The following is a 24683-nucleotide window of genomic DNA, read 5'->3' as shown; positions in this document are numbered from 1 at the left end:
GAAATAGAAAAAAAAAAAAAAAAACTAGAACTAAAAATGGAGCCTGAAGATGGGTCTTAATTGCTGCAGCCTCATGGTAAAATTTTAACAGATGAGGAATTGCTTCTTATGGATAAGCAAAGAGTGGTTTATTGAGGTGGGATCTACTCTGATGAAGATGCTGTGAATCTTGTTGAAATGACAACAAAGGATTTAGAATATCACGTCAATATTAATAAAGCAGTGTTAATAAAGTTAATAAAGCAGCAACAGTGCTTGAGCAGATTGTCTCTAATTTTGAAAGAAGTTCTGTGGATAAAGTGCTGTCAAACACCATAATATGCTACAGAGAAATCTTTCATGAAAGGAAGAGTCGATCGATATGGCAAACTTCATTGTTGTCTTTTAAAAATTGCAACAGCCAGCCAGGCGCGGTGGCTCATGCCTGTAATCCCAGCACTTTGGGAGTCCAAGGTGGGTGGATCACAAGTTCAGGAGTTCAAGACCAGCCTGGCCAAGATGGTGAAACCCCATCTCTACTAAAAATACAAAAATTACCCAGGTGTGGTGGCACGTGCCTGTAATCCCAGCTGCTCGGGAGGCTGAGGCAGAAAATTGCTTAAACCCGGGAGACAGAGGTTGCAGTGAGTCAAGATCATGCCACTATACTCCATCCTGGATGACAGAGCAAGATTCCATCTCAAAAAATAATAATAAATAAATAAATAATAAATAAAATAAATTGCAATAGCCACCTCAACCTTCAGCAACTACCACCCTGATCAATCAGCATCCATCAACATTGAGTCAAGACCATCTACCCGCAAAAAGAGTATGATTCACAGAAGGCTCAGATGATCATTAGTATTATTTAGCAAAAAGTATTTTTTACTTTAGGTATGTACCTTGTTGTTTTAAACATAATGCTATTGTACACTTAATAGACTACAGTATAGTATAAGCATAACTTTATATACACTGGGAAACCAAAAAAATTTGTCCAACTTTATTGCAATGTTCACTTTATTGTGGTGTTCTGGAACTGAACTTGCAGTATCTCTGGGACATGACTGTATATTGTTATTTACAGATGTTTTTATAGGATGGATTTCATTAAAGTAAGGTTTACTAAGTTAAAAGATGTATATGTTATTTTAACAGCTACTTCCAGATTACCTTCTGAAAATCTTGTTGTAGTTTATGCTTCCATGAGTAAATGCTTGTTGTTTATTCCATCTCCAGGATAGAATGTTATATTTTTCTTTTTATACTTCCAACTGAGAGGCAGCATAGTATAGTGGTTTAGAGTTAGGACTCCCTTGGCTAGAAATACTGAGTACCTGTCTCAGCTCCAGCAAGTACTAGTTGTGTACTTTTAGCTAGGACACATTACTGCTTTGTGTCTCAGATATGCTGATCTGTAAAAAGAGGATGATACGAATACCTACCTCATAAAATTGTTATGAGTGTAAATGAATTAATAGTTTTAAGACTTATAACAGTGACTGGCATAGAGTAAATTCTTTATGCGTAAAGGTTAAAAATTAAAAGATTCATCAGATTAATCTTTTATAAGATTAAAGATTTTTAAAATCTTAATTTACATCTCTTTACTAATGAGTTGGGCATATTTCTATTTATGTCTTGGTCATTTTCTTTTCCCTTTTTCTGAATTTTTCATTCCTATTTTTGCCCATATTTTTACTGAGCTGTTTGTCTTTTTACTAATTTTCATGAACTCTTTGTATATCATAAATAGTAACCCTTTTCCTGTCATTTTTATCTTCCATAAGTGATTTTCTTTTTATGATTATAAAAATAATCAGAATTTTAAAAATTAACATGAACCTTCAATCAGTATAGAACTATAAAAATCATTTTAAACCCATAGTCTTAGTCTATTTTGTGTTTGTATAACAGAATACCACAGACTGGGTAATTTATAAAGAAAAGAAATTTATTTCTCACAGTATTAGAGGCTGGAAAGTTCAATATCAAGGTGCCAGCATCTTGTGAGAGTCTTCATGCCACATCACCCCATGGCAAAAGCAGAAGGGCGAAAGAGCACCCCGGGGAGGCAGGCATCAGTTTTTAACAAGAGGTCTTATTTGATTCTGATGTGCAGCCAAGGTTGGGAATCAGACAATGTAACCCTGAAATGTCAATCTTAAGTCAATTTGTTTCTAAATCAAAGTGTTGCTAGTAATTACTACTGCCATCTGTTGGTGGGAGGCAGAACTGACATTCTATGGATATCTGTGAAAGGCCATGTTTTTTAAATTCTTAGAAATGCATCTTTGTGTTTATCCAGACCTTTTTAATGTAAATGACTTCTCAGGTAACTTCCAGCTGTAAGATTCTTGAAGTTAATATCAAATTTGTATTTATCTTCTTGGTTCTGTATATTCCACAGTAATAAATGACAGAATGCAGTGTGATACTTCTGAGGCTTGGTCAATCCTCGGTGATCAAAGATTCAGTGATATTTATCCTAACAATAGGAAAAAGTAATACTTCATCAATAACAGTTAAAAAACAGCAAAAACAATTTTTGTGCTTAATCCTAATCAAACTAACCAAAAATTAAACCACCGCCTCTCCCAACCCCACTCTCCCCAGCTATAAATGTTAATTGAAATTTTCCTCTACTGGGGTATTTTAAGATGTCTCTTTTTTTCTTGTGGCATTACACAATGTAAAACATCAAAGGAAATAACAGGAAAGGCAGTGAACAGGGAAACACACTTTGAGAAATAGTGATATTGGCATAAAAAGTAAGTGTCTGGGGAAAAAATAAGATAAAACTGGCAGAATTACAGGTTTCTGCATGAGTTGGTAATTAGCAAGTTTATCTTCTGAGAAAAAGGTATCTTTCCTCTCCTTTTTATAGTCAGGCCAAAAGAAGTCAATGACACAAAGAGCAGGAAATTTTTTGCCATGCAAACCATTTTTGATGCATTGAATTTAAAATATATACATTAATTCCCCAGGCAGCTTTTATGCATTTATTATTCTTACAGCTGGCCATAGGGGATAAGTCTTTCAAATATATATTTTATATGTCTTTGAAATATAGATATTAAACATAGATATTTTATATATTTATGTATATATGTATATATCTTTGTATATGAAGTACCTTTTAATCCAAAACATCTTCATGAACTGAAACTTATTGCTGGCCTATTGTAGAAGTTAGTACTTTGTTTCTTCTATGCACCCTAGATTTGGACTGTGTTCCAGGAGAGTGTCCTTAAGACTTGGGTTTTTCAACCTTGGAACTGTTGACATTTTATGCTAGATAATTTTTTGTTTCAGGAGGAGCTACCTTGTTCATCAAAATGAGTTTAGCTACCTCCCTAGCTCCTGCACACGGATGCCAGTAACATCCCCTCTATTGTGGCAACCAAAAATACCTCCAGACACTGCCCAGTGGCAAAATCGCTCCAAATTGAGAAACACTGATTTAGAGGATTGAATGCTTATGGCCCTGCTTTCGTGGGAGGAATTGTCATTTCTTTAAAAACAACTTATCTGATTCCTCAATCTAAATTAGAGCCCCTATTTCTTTCTCTCATGAAACAATATACATCTCTTCGTAGCATCAGTGACAGTTTATAACAATGTATTTACTTAGAGACATTAATGTCTTTCTTCCCTGTTAGACTTTAAATTCTACCCCTTAATCTCTTTTGTTCACTGTGTACACATACTACCTAATACAGTGATTGGCACTTAATAAATGTTTGTCAAATGAAAGAATATAATTCTAAGATATTTAATGACCTGAAACACAAAGCCTGACTTGGTTCAAAGAGGTTTTTCTTCTCAGGCTTATTTCAATCTGTATGACAAAGCCAGTAAAAGAAGAAATTAGGGACATATTGAGGCTGTTGAAGGGTGTGAGCAGGGAAATCTCAAAATTATATTATTTGGATAGGATTCCCAGGGGGTTTTGGCGGGGTGCTGGTGAGTGGCAGTTTCATTCTGGAAACAACAGCTCTGATATGTCGCTGTAAGCCAGAGCCAGCCTATCACTCCTGCTTTCTGAACTCCATCCACCATTGATCCATGGAAGAAACAGGTTTTTTGACCAAAGCGAGGTTTAACACTCCACTAATTCTTTGAGGGAAAATGCCCCAGGACCAGGAGAAATATATCTATAGAAAATAAACATCAGTATAGATAGCACAAGAGGCCTTTAAATGCTTCTTTTCACGTTTTTAAAAAATGGAATTAAGATGCATATTTTTTAAAATGAAAAATGACTGGCATTCTTCCTACTGAAAATGAAAAGTAATTTAATTTGTTAGTGGTTTATTTTATTTGACAGTCATTGTACATACTCGATTTGGTTTGTTACACTGAATTACCCTTCAATAATGGGTACACACAATGCCAGACTCTGCCCCCCAGGTTGCTTTGATAATTGGATGAGCGTCCATATTGTTCAAGATTTTCATGACAATGAGGACGGAGCTATTTGCAAAACTCCTAACCAGGAGAACTTTCAGCTTTTTAAATTCTCAATAAAGTTAATCTCTATCCAATGACCAATCATTCCCCTGGCTACTTTTCCTAAGCAACCTTAACATTATATAATCATGACTGAATTCCCTTGGTGGATGGAAGAGATGCTAAAACCTCATAGTCAATATAGAAAAGTCAGAAAATCTTCCCCAAGCAATTTTTCAGAATGGACCATTTTTCTACAATTGGAAGTTAATGGTAAGAATGCTAATAATAGCTACCATAGGGGCTGGAGCCAGACAGCTGACATCCAGGGCCAATTCTACCCCTTGGCAACCATATGACCTTGGGCAAACTTCATGACCTGTGTTGCTTCAGGAGTTACATCCATAAAATGACAATGATCTTAGTACCTACTTCATAAGGCCATTGTGAAGATTCAATAACATGATGTGCATAAATGATTAGCACAATCCTGGCACAAATCATGTCTCCATAAATGTTTCTTCGTTAAATGGTATGTGTCAATCGTCGTGCTAAGTTCTCTTAACAGTGCTACTGAAAATGTTACATATCCCCAACATTAAGGAGGGGAATACTGATATCAAGAAAGACTAAGCAGCAAACCCAAGGCCACATGGTTGGTAATTAGCACAGCCAGGATCCAAGCCCAAGTCCACATAACTCTAAAAATCCTCTTATACCATTCAAATTGTGTGCTTGTGTACCTCCAGAAGAATTTTGAATAGCTATGTACTTTCCTGAGCTTTTTAAAGTAGGCAACTAAGCATTTCCATTGTAATGTTAAATAATTGCAGAAAATGTGATTTCAAAGTATTTTAAACATTGGCAGTTTAAAATAAAGCTTTTATATCACCTTTTTGTTGCATCCAGTGGGATTTAAATACCTCATTACTGGATACTCACCAATACCCACTAAAAGAATATGTGAACAAATTTTTTTAAGTCAAAAGCTTTATATTATTATTTTTTTCTTCTTCAAACATCTATTTTTATTGCATTTCCCCTAAATCATGTTAAAAGCTTTTTTGATCATTTCTATGACAAATATAGATGTAAATAGACTTTTTCTTTTATGAATATATGACTGTAAGACTTTAAAATTATCTTCTGGGTTTAGTTGTTGCTTTGACTATTAATAGAACACAATACATCAAAACAACATAAACATATAATTCTGACAAATGATGAATAAATATAAGAAGTAAAATTTTATTAGAAATGCATCTCATAATGATCTGGGGATGGGGGCGTCTATGCGGCCTTGATTAAAAGTATCATGCAAATGTCCCTCTCAGGAATGTTTATGAATTGCATAGTACACCTTGGTAAGATTCAGGATAAGTTAAAGTACATCTTCTATATCTTTCTTTTGAAAAAGGAAGAAGGAGAACCTAGGCTGCGGGTACTCCTGAGAAGATCTGATTTTAGGAAGGAGAACATGGAAGTTAGGAATGAAGAAATGAATTTCCTTAAAACTTTTTCACATAGTTCTTAGGAAGTCATCCACCACTGCTGTTCCTAGGGGAATGGTATTCTCATTGAAGACAGCTGCTCTGTACCACTGAGCTGTATTCTTTGGAATTAGGATATTTACAGGAGGACCCAATGCTCTCCCATTTTTATGACAACTTACTCCCTCTTCCTTGAAAATGAAGTCTGGGTCCCAGTTGTTACTAAAAAGTCATGAAGGCAGTTTCTTGAAGGAAGCCCAGTGAAAAGGCAAGGTGATAAATTTGAAGTGAGGCCGGAATCTGGAATTTCCAAGCCCCTCTGAGAGATTACCATCTAGTGCCTCAAGATGGGATAACATATTCACCCTCAGATTCTCCACTGGGCCTCAAACCTGTGGTCCCAGAGCACCAGGGTCAGGGTTTCCGTATACCTAGGATGAGGTGGACACCCAGGACTTCCGCTCTCATCTTTGTCTTTTCTAGGTCAAACAGCCTTCCCAAAAGGGGTGGTTTGAGTAAGAAGAAGGAGGGGGTTACATATTGCCTACCTCCTCTAAGCTTCTCAAGGATACTCTGTGTGGCAACTTCTCAGCATGTAGTAGATGCTCAATAAATGTTTGTTGAAGGCCTTATCTGGGGCCAGTGTGTGGTTATAACCTTCCTATGTGCACTTCCTAATTGATGATACAGAACCCACCAAACCCCATGACCTTGATATATACTGTCAGTCTAAATGTAATCTCAATTATTTGGAGAGGGGAATGGGGAGCATCTGTTGAACACTAACAAGGAGATATGGAGCAAGTGTGGATTTAAATTGACAGCAATTTTTTCAAAAGACCCCATAATGTTGATTATGTTGTACGTATCATAATGAGCTGGGGATGGGGGCGTCTATGGGGCCTTGATTAAAAGTATCATGCAAATGTCCCTCTCAGAAGTGTTTATGATTTGCATAGTACACCTTAGTAAGATTCAGGATAAGTTAAGGTACATTTTCTATATCTTTCTTTTACAAAAGTAAGGAGAACCTACCCTGTGGGTACTCCTGAGATCTGATTTTAGGAAGGAGAACGTGGATGCTCCTTCCATAACATAATTGATTATGCTTGTACGTAACAAGCAATGGTATTCAAAGGTTTGTCTGTTCACCTCAATGAGATTCAACCTAGAGTTACTAAACAGCTAAAACCCATCCACATCCTACAGACAGACATCTCTCTTTTCTTCCTTCTCCATGACTTCATCTTTTCTGTTCTTTATCTCCTATCTGGCCATCTCTTCTCTCTTCTCCGAGTCTTGCCTTGAATCTGTCAATTTACTGAGCTGCTGGAGGTTGCCATGGTAAACACAGCTGTTGTTTTTTCTCTGTGAAAAACTCCTCTCATGAAGGCGCATTGAGGGGAGTCCTCCCCATGGCCTCCCCTTGCTGTGCCTTTTCACATATGTTTTTTAAAGTGGAGGCTTCAGGGGCTTCCTGTTTTCTAGGGCTCTACTCTGCTTTAATTGCATGTCTCTGAAGCAAGGCACTGTGACCCGCCAACCCCCACTTAGGTGTCATGGAAGATTGTGAAGAATCGCTGGTGTGGTCACCAAATAAGCCAAATGACAGCAACATTCATTTTGTTAGTAAATGCATTCTGGGAAGTGAAAGATGATCTGGTATTTCCCAAGAGGAGAGGCAGGAAAGATAATAAGAACCTGGGGGAGGAAGACTCAAAGCGGGTGAGCAGAGACAGAAGGAATGGTGAGGGAGGATAGAGTCCCATATCAGGCAGCTACTCACAGGTAGCCACACCTCCCTGAGCTTTCCTCACCCGCACAGTGAAGGTGGTGATCTGGCCCTGACTACTGATCCAACATCTTCTCCAACTGCCATGCTTCCTTACTCACTCCTCTCCAGCCATAAAAGCTCTTTGCTGACAGGTACATGGCACGTGCCTGTAGTCAGCTACTCAGGAGGCTGAGGCAGGAAGATCACTGGAGCCTAGGAGTCCTGGGCTGTAGTGCCCTATGCTGTTAGGATGTCCACACTAAGTTCACATTAATATGGTGGCCTCTCGGGAGTGAGGGACCACCAGGCTGCCTAAGGAGGGGTTAACCTACCCAGGTCAGAAACAGAACAAGTGAAAACTCCCGTATTGATCAGTAGTGGGATCGTGCCTGTGAATCACCAGTGCACTCCAGCCTGGGCAACATAGCAAGACCCCATTTCTTATTTAAAAAAAAAAAAAAGCTCTTTGCTATTGTTCCTCGTGTACTCTAAGCACACTCCAACCTCAGTGCCTTTGCATTTCCTGTTCCCACTGGCTGGAATGCTCCTCCCCACATTGCTGCATGGCTCCCCCTCTCACTTCATTCAGGTCTCTGTTCATACACCACTCCCTCAGAGAGGCCTTCTATGACCACCCCACCTCAAAGAGCATACCTCCCGCTTGCTAGCCCCTTACCCAACTCAGGTTTTCCTCATGTACACTTACACACAAGAACTTATGTCCCACAGAGAGTTCACTGTTGTGGCACTGGCCCCTAGAATATGTCTGCTATTGAGGAGGGATTTAATAAGTATTTGTTGAATGAATAACTAAATCACTGACCTCACCCCAGAAGCACAGTTACCCATCTTTATGTGTATACTTTGCTGTCTCTCCTCTGAGTTTGCACACTGCTGGTCCCTCTGACTGAAGCCCAGTTCCCTCCCCTCCCTACCCCCCACCTCTCTTTGGGGACCTCCCACCCACCCTTCAAGCCCTGCCTAGCTTGGTAGTCTTCTCCTTTCTGAGGTCTGCCTTGGGATCCCCAGGCAGGATCCCTTTGGTTCATACTGCCTGGGCAGTGCCTGATGACCTCCATGGCAGCGTGATCGCCCTCGCTGAAAGATCTATTTACTTGTCTGCCTCCCAAGCATCTGAGTGTGCCTTCAGCGACTAAGGGTATAGACTCCTGAGTCAAGGAGTGGCAGGAGTGCCAGGCCTGAGTACTCGCCCTGCCTCAGACTCACTGTGAGCCTTCAGACAACTTCACCTTTCTGCCTCAGCTTTCTCATCTGTGCAATAGGGATTGTAACATCTACCAAGTTAATCATAGGATAGCGATGAAAATTCACTGAGGAACTGCTGAAGTGTTTAAAAAACTCTGAGCAGTCAGCTGGGGAAGAGGATAGACTGAAGGCTGTGCGATTTGAGGTGGGATGGCCATGGAAGGCCTCCCTGAGGGGGTGACATTTGAGCAGGGACTGATTGAAGTGAGTGGGGAAGCCGTGCCACTCTCTGTGGGGGAAGAGCTTCCCAGGAATATTACAACTGAAATATATCTCTGTAAGCTTTATTGCAGATTAGATTTACGCTGCTCTTTTGGGGCTTGGGACATTATTCAGTTGATATTCTAATATAATACTGGGTGTCCAGGCAAGACACAGGGCTGGGATGCGTGTCCTTTGAAAGCAGCCTAGGAGAATGAGCTGAAACTCAACCAGGGTCAGAGAGGAGGGTGAAGCACCTGAATCGGGGGGCATCACTGAATTCCAGCTGCTCAACACAGAACCACCTGCAGACAGGCCAAGGACTGACCGCTCAGAGGGCCAAGGACTGACCACTGTTCACTCAGCACATCCCTTGTCTCCGCCTTGATCCTAGCCCCATCAACGACTCTGCCGAGATGGCTCAGACAAGGTTTGAACTGAGTTAAGACGTCCTGGCCTGATCTGAATTTTGTCTGGCTCTGCTTTTGTCATTTGGCAAAAGGGCATTCTGGTCCTGTGGAGGATGGCTCAGGCAGATGGTGTGTGGGAGCAGAAGTCTGGGACAGGAAGCAGAGACCTAGGCTGTGCAAGCAACCCCGGAAGGGTGACCATGGACAAGGTGCTTAACCTCTCAGACCTCAATGTCCTCATCTGTAGATTTCAAGAACGGCCCTGGCTACTCACTTTCACACTTTACTTATCCACAGAAATAGTTCTTTCAGCATGATATTATTGAGGATGCAAGCATATAATACCAAGAATAATGAAGGAGGAGAGGCCTAGACACTATGGCCTCCCACTGTAAGACTCCCACCACACACACAGATGATGTCCTAGGAAGAGGCTCTAAGGCAAAATGTTCCCTGATTTGATGTCACATCCACACACCACAGAGCCTTTCCAAAGTGTTAGGTTAAACCGCATGAGATTGCTGATATTTCACAATTTTTGACTTGCAAACATGGCAGTTTTGTATTTCAACCTAATAGTTTCATTCACAGTAGTGGCTAGGTGTGCTCATTCAGGAACCAAATTAACTGGCTTCAGATCCTAGCCCCCAGCTTATTCTTTGTGTGACATTGGACTGGGTACTCCACCTCCCCCCACCTCCCCTGTAAAATGGGGCAAACAGAGGAATCTTCCTCGGAAGGTTGGTTACTGAGGGCGCTGGAGGAGATAACACCTTGGAGTTGGGTGGGGCAGGGAGTCAGGGGTTCTAAACGCAGTGACTGGCACAAGAAGCTCTCCATGTATGTTTCCAGAGACAACCTTAACAATTGACTGTGGACCTGACTCAGGGAATAGTGTCCGGATCTCCTTCCTGCCTGGCCTTAAAGGGAGAATGTGGCCAGAGCAGATGAAAAACACAGTCGCAATGTGGTTTCCTAATCGGTCCATCGTGTCCTGCTTAAACCACCAAACTTCCCTCTTTCTCCTTGTGAGGGGAGTCACTGGGCAGCAGACAAGCCTTGACGTAGGCCTGGGACTGATGTTGGAATACCACGAGCGGCATTCAGCTCTCCATCCCCCCTGTCTTATCTGAGCAAAGCATTAGAGGCTCCATCCCCAGATACCTACACGGAGCCCTTCCCCATTAAGTGGTACATCATGGAATATGTCAGCCTGAATTAGCAGGCAGGCCCATCACATTAAGCTGAAGCTGTGGGCTGGCAGCTCCCACTCTGTAATGCCTCTTGTTCCTGGCTGTATGCTCCCTTCCATGTCGCCACAGCCACAAGAAATCTCTGCAGACAATGCACGGTAACTGAGGAGGCCCGGGGAAGAGTTTAGGAGGAGCCACAGGAAGTCCTGCAGATTCCATTTCTTTTGTGACCCGTGGGGTCCTGCTTTGAGCTTTTACCTCTTGATGGCAGAGGAACCAGGTAGCAACCAAAAGCTTCAGGTGGGGAGCTCCTTTGTGACAAACTATAAAAGCATGGCACACATTTCTGAAAGAATAGATGCCCTGTTCAAATACCGTGAACACCTACAACACCTAATTGAGGTTTCTTAACTACCAACTACTATGAATACCACTACCGTTATAACTACCAGTAACACTAGTTATTCCATAAATTCTCCTGGCAATTTATGTCACTTTCAGAGCATTTATCATACCTACCCTGTATGATATTTCAATGTGATGTGGTGCAGTGGAAAGAACATTCACTTTCCAGTCCCCGAATTAAACCTAGCTATGCTTCCTGTAGCTGGGCAACCCTGGGCCAGCGACTTAGCCTCTCTCTGCCTGAGTTTTCTCTTTGTATGAGTACCTATTTCACAGAGCTTTTGAAAGAATTACCTGAGATTATGTGTGTAGAATACTTGACACAGAGAAAATGCCCAATAAATATTTTGGTGTAGAGTTTCTCAGGGCAAAGTCACTTTTTTATCCATCACAATGCCTTAACTCAGGCATGCCCTTAGTTGATGTCCAAAAGTGTATGATCTTCACTTTAAAAATTCTACCTCATTCGTCCTCTAACTTGTTTTCCATTGTACATCCGGACTGATCTAGTCAAAACCTGGATTTGATTATACCACAATCATTGCAAATCCTTTCATTTTTTTCCCTATTCACTTGGAATAATGGCAAAACTTTTTGGGGGGGTGTTGCCTCCTACCTAGCCTGTCACCTCATCTCCCACAATAGCTCCCATCACTACTTCTGTCTCGACTACAGTGACCTATCAGTTTTTCACTCTTGCCTTGTTCACCTCTACCACGGGACCTTTGCACATCCCTCAGACACATTCTCCCTTCCACTCCCCTCCTGGCCTGGTTAAATCCCTACCCATCTTTCACATTCCAACACATACATTTTCAGGGAAGCCTCTTCAGTTCTCCCTGAGCAGGTTAAATCCCTCTTGGAAGTATATCCTCTCTTTTGCGCACCTAGCCCTTTTAATTATGTCTATCTCCCCTGACAAGAACAGGTATATGATGCCAGGACCTGTGTCTGGTTCTGCTTACCAGTTGAACACTCCAGGACTTTGTGTGGCACTCAGTAAATATTGTTGAAAGAGTGGGTAGGAGGATGCATTGGAGGTCAGATCATCTCAACAAAACCCCAAACCACCCTTTGCGATAGTGAGAGCACAGGGAGCATGGTCACTGTTTTGCAGACAGTGCAATTGAGCTCAAGCTTAGGAGGAGCAGGTTAGTTGCCCAGACCTCATAGCCTATTGGTTAGTGGTGAATCTGATCAGAACCCTGGTCTCCCATTCGCTGCCACACACACTTAATCTATAGGCCCTTATCCGTAATTGGGATGGGGGACCACAAAGACTTTCCCTCCCTTTCCTTTCCTAGTATTCAGAGGCCCCCTGACCCTTCTACAGCCACACCTCAAGTCACCTCTGGTTTCTGGGTTATCAAGTACCACATCTGTCTAGAATTCTGTGTTTCCTCTGAATCATTGATTTGATTTTAAAACTCCCTCATAGGTGAGTTAAAGTCCCTCAAGTTTGAACTGGGAGAATTCTTTTTTCTAAAAGGTTATGTTGGTGAGGTGACTGCACTTCAGAAAATTTAACTCTTGTTTTTCTTCTCCTCGCCACCTGGGTTGAAGCCAATCCAGAAGTTGAAGTCCTAATCTACGACCTGGTATCAAATCAGTCGGGGCTCAGTTGCAAGAAATGATTTGCTTGAAAAGAAAATAGCTTTGGTTATTTTATTATCTTGTTTCTATTAAGGGACCACACCTGTGTTGTGGGGTTTTGTCTGTCTTGGATGTTTTTTTAGTTTGTTTCCTCTCAGGCATTAGTGTTCTTATTCTCTTTCTTTGTAGCCAGTTCACCCAGAACTCAAAGGAGGAAGAGTGATAGGTCTTTGTTCACATTTGCCAGAAAGACAGTCATGTGTGGGAAACTATTTAGTTGCCGATTCTCTGATCCACCAGAAATAAATCATTTAATCATGTATTCTTACTCATTCAACAAATACTTACTGAGAAGTATTTATGTATCAGTAAGATGACCATATCATTAATGTTCAAACTGGGACAGTTTTGCATGTAAAAGTGGACACTACCTGGTTCGCACTCTAAGACAAATATAAACCAAGATTTTCTCAGTCAGATGTCATTGGGTTCCCTATATATTAGTGGCTGAATTTGGACGATTAGAGTCTTGGGTGATGCTAAAGTTTCCCAAAATGCCCTTAAGGATTAAGGACAAAGCCAGGAAGGGGTGTAGCTTCCAAAGCCATGAGATGAAAAGACATAAAAGATAAATTTAGATTAAAGTTGAACTAGACATTTCTAAAATTTTCCCACAACTCCCTTTTTTAAATAGATTTCATGTTTAAAAAAAAATAGCACAATGTCTCTGGAAGGTAATGACTCCACAATGGAAGCCAAGTTCCCCTGAGATGAGGCTACCTGGAGGGGCTTAGAAAAATGTTTAGAATTTATAAAGAATGCAATTTCCCACCAGGGCTAAGTGATGGTGATATCTTTTGAAAGTGGAGGAACAGAACGGAACAAGAACAATATGTGATTCGTTATTAGCCTCTTCTTTCTCTAACTTGGAGTTTCTTCAATGTGGCTATTATTTTGTGTGTGATAATAAATGATATTAGCGTGCACACTCTTTTCCTATGGAAGATCTTTGGTTCTGAAGTGATTTGTTTCTCTTGCATCCCAGGTGCCTGTCCTGAGACCCATGGACCTGATGGTGGAGGCCACCCCACGAAGAGTATTTGCCAACGCACACACGTATCACATCAACTCCATATCTGTCAACAGTGACTATGAAACCTACATGTCCGCTGATGACCTGAGGATTAACCTATGGAACTTTGAAATAACCAATCAAAGTTTTAGTATCCTTTCTTTGTGATCAAGAATCAACTGGCCTGAATTAAGAGTATTCAGGTACGAGTGGGCTGGGAGAAAATATGGAACAGAAATGCAACACCTAGCATTTGCGGAGAACTTGCCCCTTTTAAAATACACTGGCACCTATGAGACTCTTTAATCATAACAATAAAGTTAGGGAAATATTGTTATTACAAGTGGGAGGCCAGGGCTAGCTCTGGATTGGGACTCTGAATCAATTCCTTCATACAGAGGCATTTATATGTCACGAATTAAAATTAGAGGTGATTTTATCAACAATAGGATAAGACCCTAGAGTTCAGGTTCTTTCTCTCTTAAAGGATTCATAAATCTGTATGGACAGTATGGACCACAGACATACTGGTTTCCATTGTCTCATAATAGTGAAAATAATAGTGACTGACATTTATTGAGTTCCAAGCACTTGCAATGGGAACTTTATAGTATTACATTTTTTACCTCATTGAAGTATATTACGCATATAGAAAAGTACATATTATAATTGTACAATTTGATGAAATGTATAGTATACATATTATAATTGCACAGTTTGATAAAATGTACAGTATACATATATAATTATATAGTTTGATGAAATTTCAGAGGTTGAACTCACCTATAACCAGCATTGACATCCAGAAACAGAACTTTGCTAACAATTCTCAAGCCCCCATCATGCCTCTTCATATTAATAATTTCTACCCCCAAGGACATATTTGATAAAACAACCCTGTAATGTAAGTATCATTATCTCCTGTTTAATTAAAATATAGAAAAGTCGGCTGGCCGCAGTGGCTTATGTTTGTAATCCCAGCACTTTGGGAGGCCTAGGTAGGTGGATTGCTTCAGGTCAGAGGTTTAAGACCAGCCTGGCCAATGTGGCAAAGCCCCAACTTTACTAAAAATACAAAAAAGAAATTAGCCAGGCGTGGTGGCGGGCGCCTGTAGTCCCAGCTACTTGGGAGGCTGAGGCAGGAGAATCGCTTGAACTGAGGAGGCAGAGGTTGCAGTAAGCCGAGATCGTACCACTGCACTCCAGTCTGGGTGACAGAGCCAGACTCCATCTCAAAAAAAAAATAAAAATAAAAAATATATAGAAAAGTTAAAAAAAAAAATGCTGAATAGCTGGGCCAGTACTTTCACCCCCACTATGTTGACCCTCTATTTCATAGTAAAAATTGGTCATTTATTGAATACCTATCATGTGCTCCATTTCTCACAAACCTAAGGCATGAGATTTATGAGGAATGGTACTGAACAACTCAGGTAACTGAACAATTGACCTAGGTATCAATATGGAGTTTTCTCTTCCACTTACCAGCCTCCCCTACTCTAACTCCATCTATCCATGAGCCCTGCCTCTAAAATATATGTCAAATCAACTCATATATCCCTATCTACCTACCTACACTAGCATAAGCCACTGTTGTCTCTCACCTCTGTGACTGCAATAATCTCATCTGGTCTCCATTCATTCTTGCTCTTTTATACAGTATGGACCCTTCAACATGTAATTCAAATATCATTCCTTCCCTGATAAAAAACATTCCAGTAGCTTCCCACTGAACTCAGAATAAAATCCAAGTTATTTAACTTGGCCTATAAGATTCTGCATGATCTGGAACCTGTCTCCATCTTTGTTATCGAGTCTTGTCACGCTTCCCTAATTCACTTCATTTCAGCCAACTAATCACTTTTCTGTTCCTAAGTAAACCTTATTCTTCCATTCTTTGCATTTGCTGTTCCCTCTTTCTAGAATATTTTGCCCACAGCATTCACATGGCTAGCTACATGTCACTATTCAGGCCCCAGAGGTACTCTTTCCCATTAACTCTTAAGTAGCTACCAATAACTCTCTATCCCTGTTATTGTCACGGTACTTACCATGATTTGAAATTTTTTTACTTGTGTATTTTTGGTTTCCTCATATTAGGATATAAATTCTACAAGAGCAAGGGCCTTGTATGAACTATGGCTGTATTCCAGTACGTGGAACACTCTGACATACAGAAAATTATTGAACCTGTCAAGTTCGAAATAATAGTAGGTCATCAAAGTAGCGCTATCCAGTAGACAGTTCATAAAATCTAACCTGGAAATTTAATTTTAAGATTTATAGTAAAGCTCTGAAGGTTCGTTTATAGAATAGACCCCATAATGGCTCAAACAAATAAAAGATTATTTTCGTATGAAGTCTACTATTGATGATCCCCATCAGCAGGCAGCCTCCTCCAATCAGTAATTCAGAAACTCGGGCCTCTTTCATTTGCAGCTACCCAATGTTACCATGTTTATAGCAGGACTGTAAAAGGGGAAGGTCATGGAAGATCACAAGTTGGAGATTCCTCTGAGCCATGCCCTAAAAAAGTATGCATTCCATTGGCTAGAATTCAGCCACATGGCTACCTCTTACTGCAAGGCAGCCTAGGAAATGTAGTCTGGCTGTGTGCCCAGGATAAAAAGACCCGGTTTTGGTACACAGCTAGCTAGTCTCCACCATGGAGAGCACTCAACCGTCTCCAAGGGCTTTCAGGGAAGGCAGCTTTAATCAGGTAGTGGCAATTATGAGATATATTTGGAGACAATGAGAACTGACCATCAGGACCATGCCTGGCATATTTTGTTGATCACAGAACAGACTCCACATGCTGTCTGGGCCTGCCTACAGATTTTGCCTGGCAGTGCAGCTGCTAATAGAATGAGTGTGGGTGGTGGTTCCCTTTTTCTCTCTCCATCTATTCCAAGAGCCAGAAATCTGCTCAGGCTCAGCTGGCTGTCACTCTGAGCTTCTGCTTCCCCAGTCTAGGTGACATGTTTTCTGAATTTTGCCTCTAGGCCTTCAAGGGGGAGGGGAGTTTCTTTAGGCATTTTGGGAGACAGATGCCTTGGGGAGAATGCAAAGGGGAAATATTAATAGCGCAGTTTAGGTTATATTCTGCAGATGTGTGACAGACTGCCAGATGCTGGCATACAAATGAGACTGTGCCATTCACCCTTAAAGCAGCCATATGTAAAATAATCATTGTCATCATGAGAACGATGATAAGTGATATCTATATAGTTCTTTTCAACCAGACCGCCCTAAGCACTGAGCCTCTCATCACTGAAGTATAGCCACCTCTGGGGTAGGAAGTGGCCATCTTTCAAAACAGTCTCAGAAAAATACCAGCCACCAGGCAGGTCTCATTTCCACAATGCCCCTTATTCACAAAGGAGAGAGAAGAAACATGGTTCAGGATAGAATAATTTGGGATTCCCAAAGCATAGTGTGGCTACTACTGGGGGTGGTAAGCAATGTGCTTCTAAGCAATACATAGACTTTTTTTTGGTTTTTATATTTATGTATTTATTTAATGAATGTCAAAAAACATAACCATCATATCCTACAATTTCATAGATATTCAAAATCTATTTAGATTACAAAGTAAGTGTATGTAAAGTATTAGTAAATAGTGAGACAAGTGATCTGGAGATATGGTTAGAAAACAGTCATGACTTCCTGTGACTGGCATTTGGTGTGACTTTGGCATTATGGTTGAGAACTCAGGCTTCAGAGTCCAACAAGTGATAGAGGTCTCACCCAGCCCTACCACTTTTCTGGCTGTATAAGCTTTAACATGTTCTTAATCTATCCAAGCCTCCATTTCTCATTTTGTTCATCTGTAGAAAGCAGCTCTATCACGAGAGGGTTATGAAAATTAAATACACACACACACATACGCACGCACACATTTAGGGTAGTGCCTTGCTAAGCAAATGCTCAGTAAACAGGACTAGCACAATCATGATAATTATTGAGAGAACAAGGAACTAGAAAAGTTGAACATTAGAATGGTAGCTTTTATTCTGCTAATTTTATTATCTGGATTGTCTTTTCAATTCTAGACTCTTCCTTTGGCTCTGCAGTTGGGTGTCCTTTGCAAGATGCTGCCCCCTAGTTACTAGATGTTTGCAGGAACTCTGAGGTCTAGGGCCTTGTGTTTAGCACCAGATCAGAGCAAGGCATTTCTAAACCTCATGATATCTGGTCATGAATTCTCTCCCTTCCATCCATAGCCAGTCTGTCCTTGTCTTGTGTAACAGTTTCCCACATAAGCAGTCAAACTTTCGTCTTAATAGGCTAACTACATCAGGACTATAACAACTCATTAATAGATTAGTAGTTTTCTAGGGCAAGAGACAATAGCAATAAATGAAAATTTATATTAAAAGATGTTGCTTCTTTATGAAAACTATGGTATGCCTAGAATCCTTTGAACTCTTTTTGCAGGACTAAGAATGAACTGACCTGAGTTCTTACCTTGTCCAACATGGGATCTATTAAATAGGCCCATATCGAGTAAAAATAAAGACTAGCCCTCAACGATGATAAATTGAGCACCTAGTTTGTGCCAGGCACGAAAATGGAAAAAACAAATTTGCCACTTTCAGAGTAATGTTCATCAAATACACTGAGTATATAATTACAAACTGAGATAATTTCTGTGAAGACAGGGAATATGGTTCTATGAATGCATTTTTAAAAATCCTGCTATAGACCAGGGAAGGCTTTGCTGAAGAATTAGTTAAGATCTGAAAGAGGAAGAGTATGAACTAACTTGGCAAAGAGGTGTGGAGACATGTGTTCAGTGTGTACAGAGGTCCTGTGGCAGGAGAGAGTAGGACATGTTGGAGGAATTCTAAGAAGGCCACTATTTTTGAAGCCCAGAGAGTGAAGTGGAGCATGGAGTAAGCAAGGCTGGGAAGGGTAGCAGAAGCCTCACCTTTCAGAAGTCCAGTCTCTGAATATGAGATAGAGGACTTATCTGGGAGAAGCCAGCTGGACTCTAGGGATACTTCAACTTTGACCTTGGTCCTAACAACCCTATACAGTGGCTTCATTTTATTTGTCAACCAAGCTGAAGCCCTGTTAGAGTCGATTCCCTAATTAAGGGACCAGGTAGCCTCAACTCTTGGCTTCCAGGTTCTAGCACTCATTACTACCATGGACAGCAGCTTCCTTTTAATTCAGTGGGATTCTGCCAGGCAGGCTTCCAGGGGAGCTGTGGGGTCTAGTACAAGTTTCTCCCCTGTTGTTGCTTCAGTGGCTTTCACCCTGCCCAATACATATTTAATATGACACCATGTGTCTCTTTGTCAGTCTCCTCATATTGAGCCTAGGAATTGGCAAACACTCCATGAATATTTACACATTGGCTTTTTTTTTAAGCTTTTAAGAGAGGAATATCCCTTGGAGTCCTCTTTGGAGATTTCCAGTGTCTCATCATCAAGCAACGTGTCCTTTCAGCTAATAAGATCTTTATGTTTCATAATCATTGCTTAATATCCAAAGATTAAATTTAGACCATGGAAAGGAAAAAAGACCTCAAAGCAACTCATGTCCCTAAAAGGAAATCAAACTCATCAAACAAATACGCTGTGTTCACACAAAGATATTACTATTTTCTACCTTCAGTATTGGCAGACTTTAAGTGGGATATGAAAAGCCTCAGCTGCTTTTGAATGTGGGTACTTTACCCTGGTAAACATAGATTCCACTCTTCAGCTTGGCCAATGTTTATAATACTCAGCCCTGCAGAAAAGCGTCCTACTTGGCTCTCCTATCCTCCATTGGCTTAGACAGGAATTGGGGAAATACGCATGTCAGTATTAGCAAAATCAGCAGCAATGGGACAGAGGCATATGAAAGTCACCTCACAAAGGCAATGCATATAAACCCTATCCTTGGAGAAATATGTGCTTCCTTCAGAAGAAGGAATATTCACTCCAGTGTAAAACCACTTAAATTATCTTTTCCATTATCTTGTTTAATAATCAAAATTCTTAGAGGCTGATAGGGTTACACCCATTTATAGGCAAAGAAATGGAAACCCAGAGAGATAAAATGACTTTCCCAAATTCTCTTAGCAAAATGGAGATAGAATCAAAACTGAATCCCAATCTCTGGTCCCCATTTTGTTACAATCACAATATTTTTCACAATATTATCTCAAACTTTACCCATCGAGATGAGGTTCCTGGTCTCGCAGCTCTCTCACAGATGATTTTAAGCCAGGGAAACTGCTATTTTTTAATGCTTATTTTTTTCTTTGTTTAATATGTATTCATTGTAGAGATTTGGGGAAAATAAAATGACCAAAAATCTTACTACCAATTTTGCTGTCTATACATTGGATTCACATCACAGTTTTAACTTAATGCTAGCTAATTCAACAATGTGGATTCAGGGGGAAATAAAAGAAATTTAAAAAGCCAAAAACAATTTAAAACTCCTGATTTACCCAAGAATCTTTCTTCTTCTTCTTTTTTTTTTTTTGAAACTTTCCTAAGGGAAGAAGTTCAAGTTCCTAATCCACATTTTTTGCATTAGGACATGCCTTTTATTGATATTATTTTTAATACAAATAATACATTAATACAAGTTATTTTTTGGTAAATTACTTTAGCAATAAACAGTTCACCTCTTACTCTGCTAAAAGGTTAGAACAGGTTGGCAAACTATGCCCACAGACCAGATCTATCCCAAAGTGTTTTTGTAAGTAAAGTTTTGTTGGAACACAGCCACACCCTTTCAGTTACATATTATCTATGACTGCTTTCCTGCTGCAACTGCAAAGTTGAATAGTGGTGGCAAAGGCCCAAAAGGCTGAGAATACTTGCTACATGGTCCTTATGGAAGCTCGCCTAGTTTAGGATATGGACTCACACTTTTTTCTATCCATTTATATATCAGGCATATTCACAGACTATTTTATTTTGTATATAGTTGGGATTATACCATATGCCTTTTTCTTTTTAAAACAATTTTTTATTTCCACAGGTTTTGAGGAACAGGTGGTATTTTGTTACATGAGTAAGTTCTTTAGTGGTGATTTGTGAGAATTTGGTGCACCCATCTCCTAAGCAGTATACACTGAACCCAATTTGTAGTCTTTTATCCCTCACCTCCTTCCCACCCTTTCCCCCTGAGTCCCCAAAGTCCATTGTGTCATTCTTCTGCCTTTGCATCCTCTTAGCTTCCACTTATGAGTGGGAACATACAATGCCAAGAACCTTCCTTCTATTCAATCTAGGACATATAGAGACATAATTTCTCTCTCCCTTTCCTGCTTTTACTGCTTAGTAGTTATCACTGCCTATAATGTATAATACTCATTTACCTTGTTTATTGACTGTTCCCTACTAGAATATAGGCTCCATGGATCAGGGGGGCTTGGGGCCTGCTTTGGTCACTACTGTATCTCCTGCACCCAGAAGAGTACTGGCAGGGTGTAGATTCTTTGGAAACACTTATAGAATACAAGAAGAAAGAAAGGAGTGAATGGGCCCTTGTCTCTCTCCCTCTCTCTCTGTGTGTGTGTGTGTGTGTGTAACATCTTTTACATGGTCTTGGTCAGACTGTATATACTTTGTACCTAACTTTCCTTACCCAAAATAATACACATCATAAGTATGGAAAGTATCCTAAGTTTTTGTTTTGTTTTTCAATACAGGGTCTGGCTGTGTTACCCAGGCTGGAGTGCAGTGGCACAATTACCACTCACTGCAGCCTCAACCTCCCAGGCTCAATCAATCCTCGTGCCTCAGCCTCCCCAGTAGCTTGGACTACAGGTGCATGCCACCACACCTGGCTAATTTTTGTATGTTTAGTAGAGATAGGGTTTCACCACGTTGCCCAGGCTGGTCTCAAATTCCCGGGCTCAAATGACCCACGCACCTTGGACTCCCAACTTGTTGGGATTGCAGGTGCGAGCCACCATGCATGGCCCTAAGATTTTTTCCAGCCTGAAATACAACTTTATCAAAAGAAAATGTGGAAATTGTGCTGATCATTGAAATCAAAAGAAAAACCATTCATAAACCCACCCTGATAGAACTATCACTAATGTCTTAGTGTCTTCCCATTTAGCTCATCATTTTCAGAGTATAAGTTTTAAATGACATCATCAAACTGTTGTTAGAATTTTGTGCACTATGGTTTTTACAGACTTGGAAATTTCACTGCAAAAACAATTTAATGAGATATATTAAAATTCATCTAATCACTTCCTTATTCTGTATATTTATTTAAGTTGTCAATCTTTTTCTAATATCATGCTGGACTTTTGTTTTCATAAAAAGCTTTTTCTAAACTTGGGATTAGGAAATGATGTTTGAATGGCCCCCATGCTACCTCTTACCATCCTGCCATGACCCTCTCCATTCCCTCATCCCACACTGATGAACCATTTATGGCTCTGGCTTCTCATTTGTTTGAAGTGGATCCCTTAAGGAGTGACCTCCTAGTGTCTTCAATTATTATTTTAAATGATGCCTTAGGCCACTGCCTGGCACAGCGGTGCCCTCACCTTCCCCTCTTCTGCCTTCCAAGCATGGAGCTCAGCTGCCAAGCTGGCTATGCCCCCTCCTGTCCTCAGAGCTGCCTCCAGAGTCCCAGCAGAGAGCCAGATTAACCCCTTTTGTTAGCAGATGTAATTTGCCTGGGCTCAGCATTAATAAGAAATGCCGTAAGCAGTCAGGTCAAGAAGAACAGATCTGTCAAGCCCCAGGGTTAATTTAATAGCAATCTGTTGGCTGTCGGGGTTGTATATTAGCCATGAATTCAATGCTCTGTTTTGCTTTTGCCATCTAGTTATTTGGGACAACAGGGAAATAATTTGGATAGAGAGCTCTAAAGAAGGATTAAAAAAAATAAAAGTGACTGTCAAAATGCATCATTCCATTTTCAAGATTATACGTGGAGCCACGAATTGCTCATCTTCTTTCTCCTTCCCTCCCAACATGAAGGGCAAAATTACATATGCTGAAAACATGGCTCGCCCTTTAGAGTTGTGCAGGGGAAAATGCCCGGGTTTCTAGAGGATACAGATGTTGAATATCCTCTCCCATCATCCCCATAAGTCACTTAATTTTTAGCAACTAGACTTCTCGCAAATGTTTCTAGAACTCACCAAGTCCTCCAGCAGGTAAAAATCCAAACAATCCCTTATCAGGCTTGTGTCCCAAATTCTGCTTCAAAAAAAAAAAAAAAAAAAAATCTTAGAGCACATAAAAATTCTGGTTCTGGAAAATGCAGTCACCAAAGTGGTAGGTAAATTAAGAGAGCACAAGCCTAAAGCCAGAAGAGATGGGGCTGCCCTCTCAGATTAGCTGGGGGTCTTTTCAAAGGAACCAAAATTGTCACATTTTGGCCAGCTTTGTGAGGCCATTCCTCAAGGGAGGCAGAGTGGCATGGAGAGAAAAAACCCCAGCTCCGGAGTCAGACAAGCTTGGGTTCAAATCCCAGCTCTGCCCACTGTGTCACATAACCTTGAGTAATTTATCTGAGTTCCCTCGGCTGTAAAATGGACCTGTTAATAATCCTGCCCTCATAAGGCTGAGTTGAGGGGCAAGGGGGACAACACATGGAAAGTGTTAGCACAGGGCAGGCCTGGCCCCTGATCAGCATTAGCAACTGGCCATATCTTCCTCTTAACTTCATCATCCCAGTGATTAAAAAGAGGGATAATCATGGTTTATCCTTGGAACCCCTTTGAGTCAAACTAAACAAGCCCTCTACTCAAAAACGAAGACTGAGACCTGCTGGGGATAGGAAGCCAATGGCTTGGGGATGAGGGCTGGGTGGTGGGTAGGTTTGGAAGGTCCAGTGAAGGAAGGAAAGATCCAGAGATGGCAGCTCTGGGCAGATCTCATGGGCACAGCCCCACTGGCATCCTTGATGGTGGAGGATGTGCCTGGTTTCATAGACATGTTTAGGCACTTTGTTTTTGCACATTCTGACTTTGGGGCTTTATTTTTAGGTGGGAAAAAATAACTGTAGCTGTAGCACCTCCCCCTCCCACACAGCGAAGATCCCTTCCAGTTCAGCTTGTTTTCAGAGCTATACTGGTAGAGGTTGAGAAAGCTGACACCAGATTTTCTTTCCCTATTTGGAGAAAAGAGAAACATGTTCACAGGCACAGTGGGATATCAAGGCTTGCTCTGGAGGATGAGGAAATCTAACAGCAGCTGAAAACTAACCTCTGTTTACCCAACGCTACGTCATGGCCATAGAGCCCAGGGCATGGGTCAGTGGCTGAGAGAGCACCGGAGCTGCAGCCTAGAGCCTCCTCCTGAGGGGCACAGGCTCTTGCTCCACAGCATGTGATGCTAACTGCAATCATATTTATAACTCTGGCAGAAGTTGAGTTGAAAGGTAGTATTTTGTGAATCCAGGAGACTCACATGCCCCGGAGACCCAAGTAATATTTGCATCTGGGTTTGGTAGGAGAAATTGTAGTAACATGTACTGTTAGCTCAGTCTCATGCCAATTTTAGAAAGAACCCTATAGGGTTTGTAAGAGATAATGAAGGGGAAAGAGGCACAACCAAATACAAAGCCATTGTTGCAACAAATTGCATGTTGGAATGTTGTAGCAGGAGCATAGTGATGTTTGATCATAGATGATTACTTTGTTAGTGCTAGCGGGACTAAAAATATCAGTGCATTTGCTTGTACCGCATCTAAACTCTAAGGAGGGGACTATGCTACTAGCTTAATGAAAAACATACAAGACTTTCATCCATCTCAGTCTAATGGGGCAGTTATATCAAGTTATTGCTTGTTGATTCAATACATTGTTGTCCAAAATGTGGTGCATAAACTCCTGGCACACACATTTGCAGTTATTACATGTCA

At 40.8% G+C, this 24683-nt stretch overlaps 1 protein-coding gene across 16 annotated transcripts in view; it reads left to right on the top strand.

Moving 5' to 3' along the window:
* Positions 1-24683, top strand: part of PPP2R2B (protein phosphatase 2 regulatory subunit Bbeta) — a 483915-nt gene that overhangs the window by 414929 nt on the left and 44303 nt on the right. For all 16 annotated transcript variants that reach the window (XM_034960730.4, XM_057302358.2, XM_057302357.1 and 13 more), the window contains one exon: positions 13812-13989. In XM_034960730.4, coding sequence (XP_034816621.1) covers positions 13812-13989 — 178 coding nt within the window. The remainder of the gene's footprint in view (positions 1-13811; positions 13990-24683) is intronic.

The sequence above is a fragment of the Pan paniscus genome, chromosome 4, assembly GCF_029289425.2.
Source record: "Pan paniscus chromosome 4, NHGRI_mPanPan1-v2.0_pri, whole genome shotgun sequence".
Classification (NCBI taxonomy): Eukaryota; Metazoa; Chordata; class Mammalia; order Primates; family Hominidae; genus Pan; species Pan paniscus.
The sequence above is the reverse complement of the archived record's forward strand: the minus strand, read 5'-3'. Positions and strand labels throughout refer to the sequence as shown.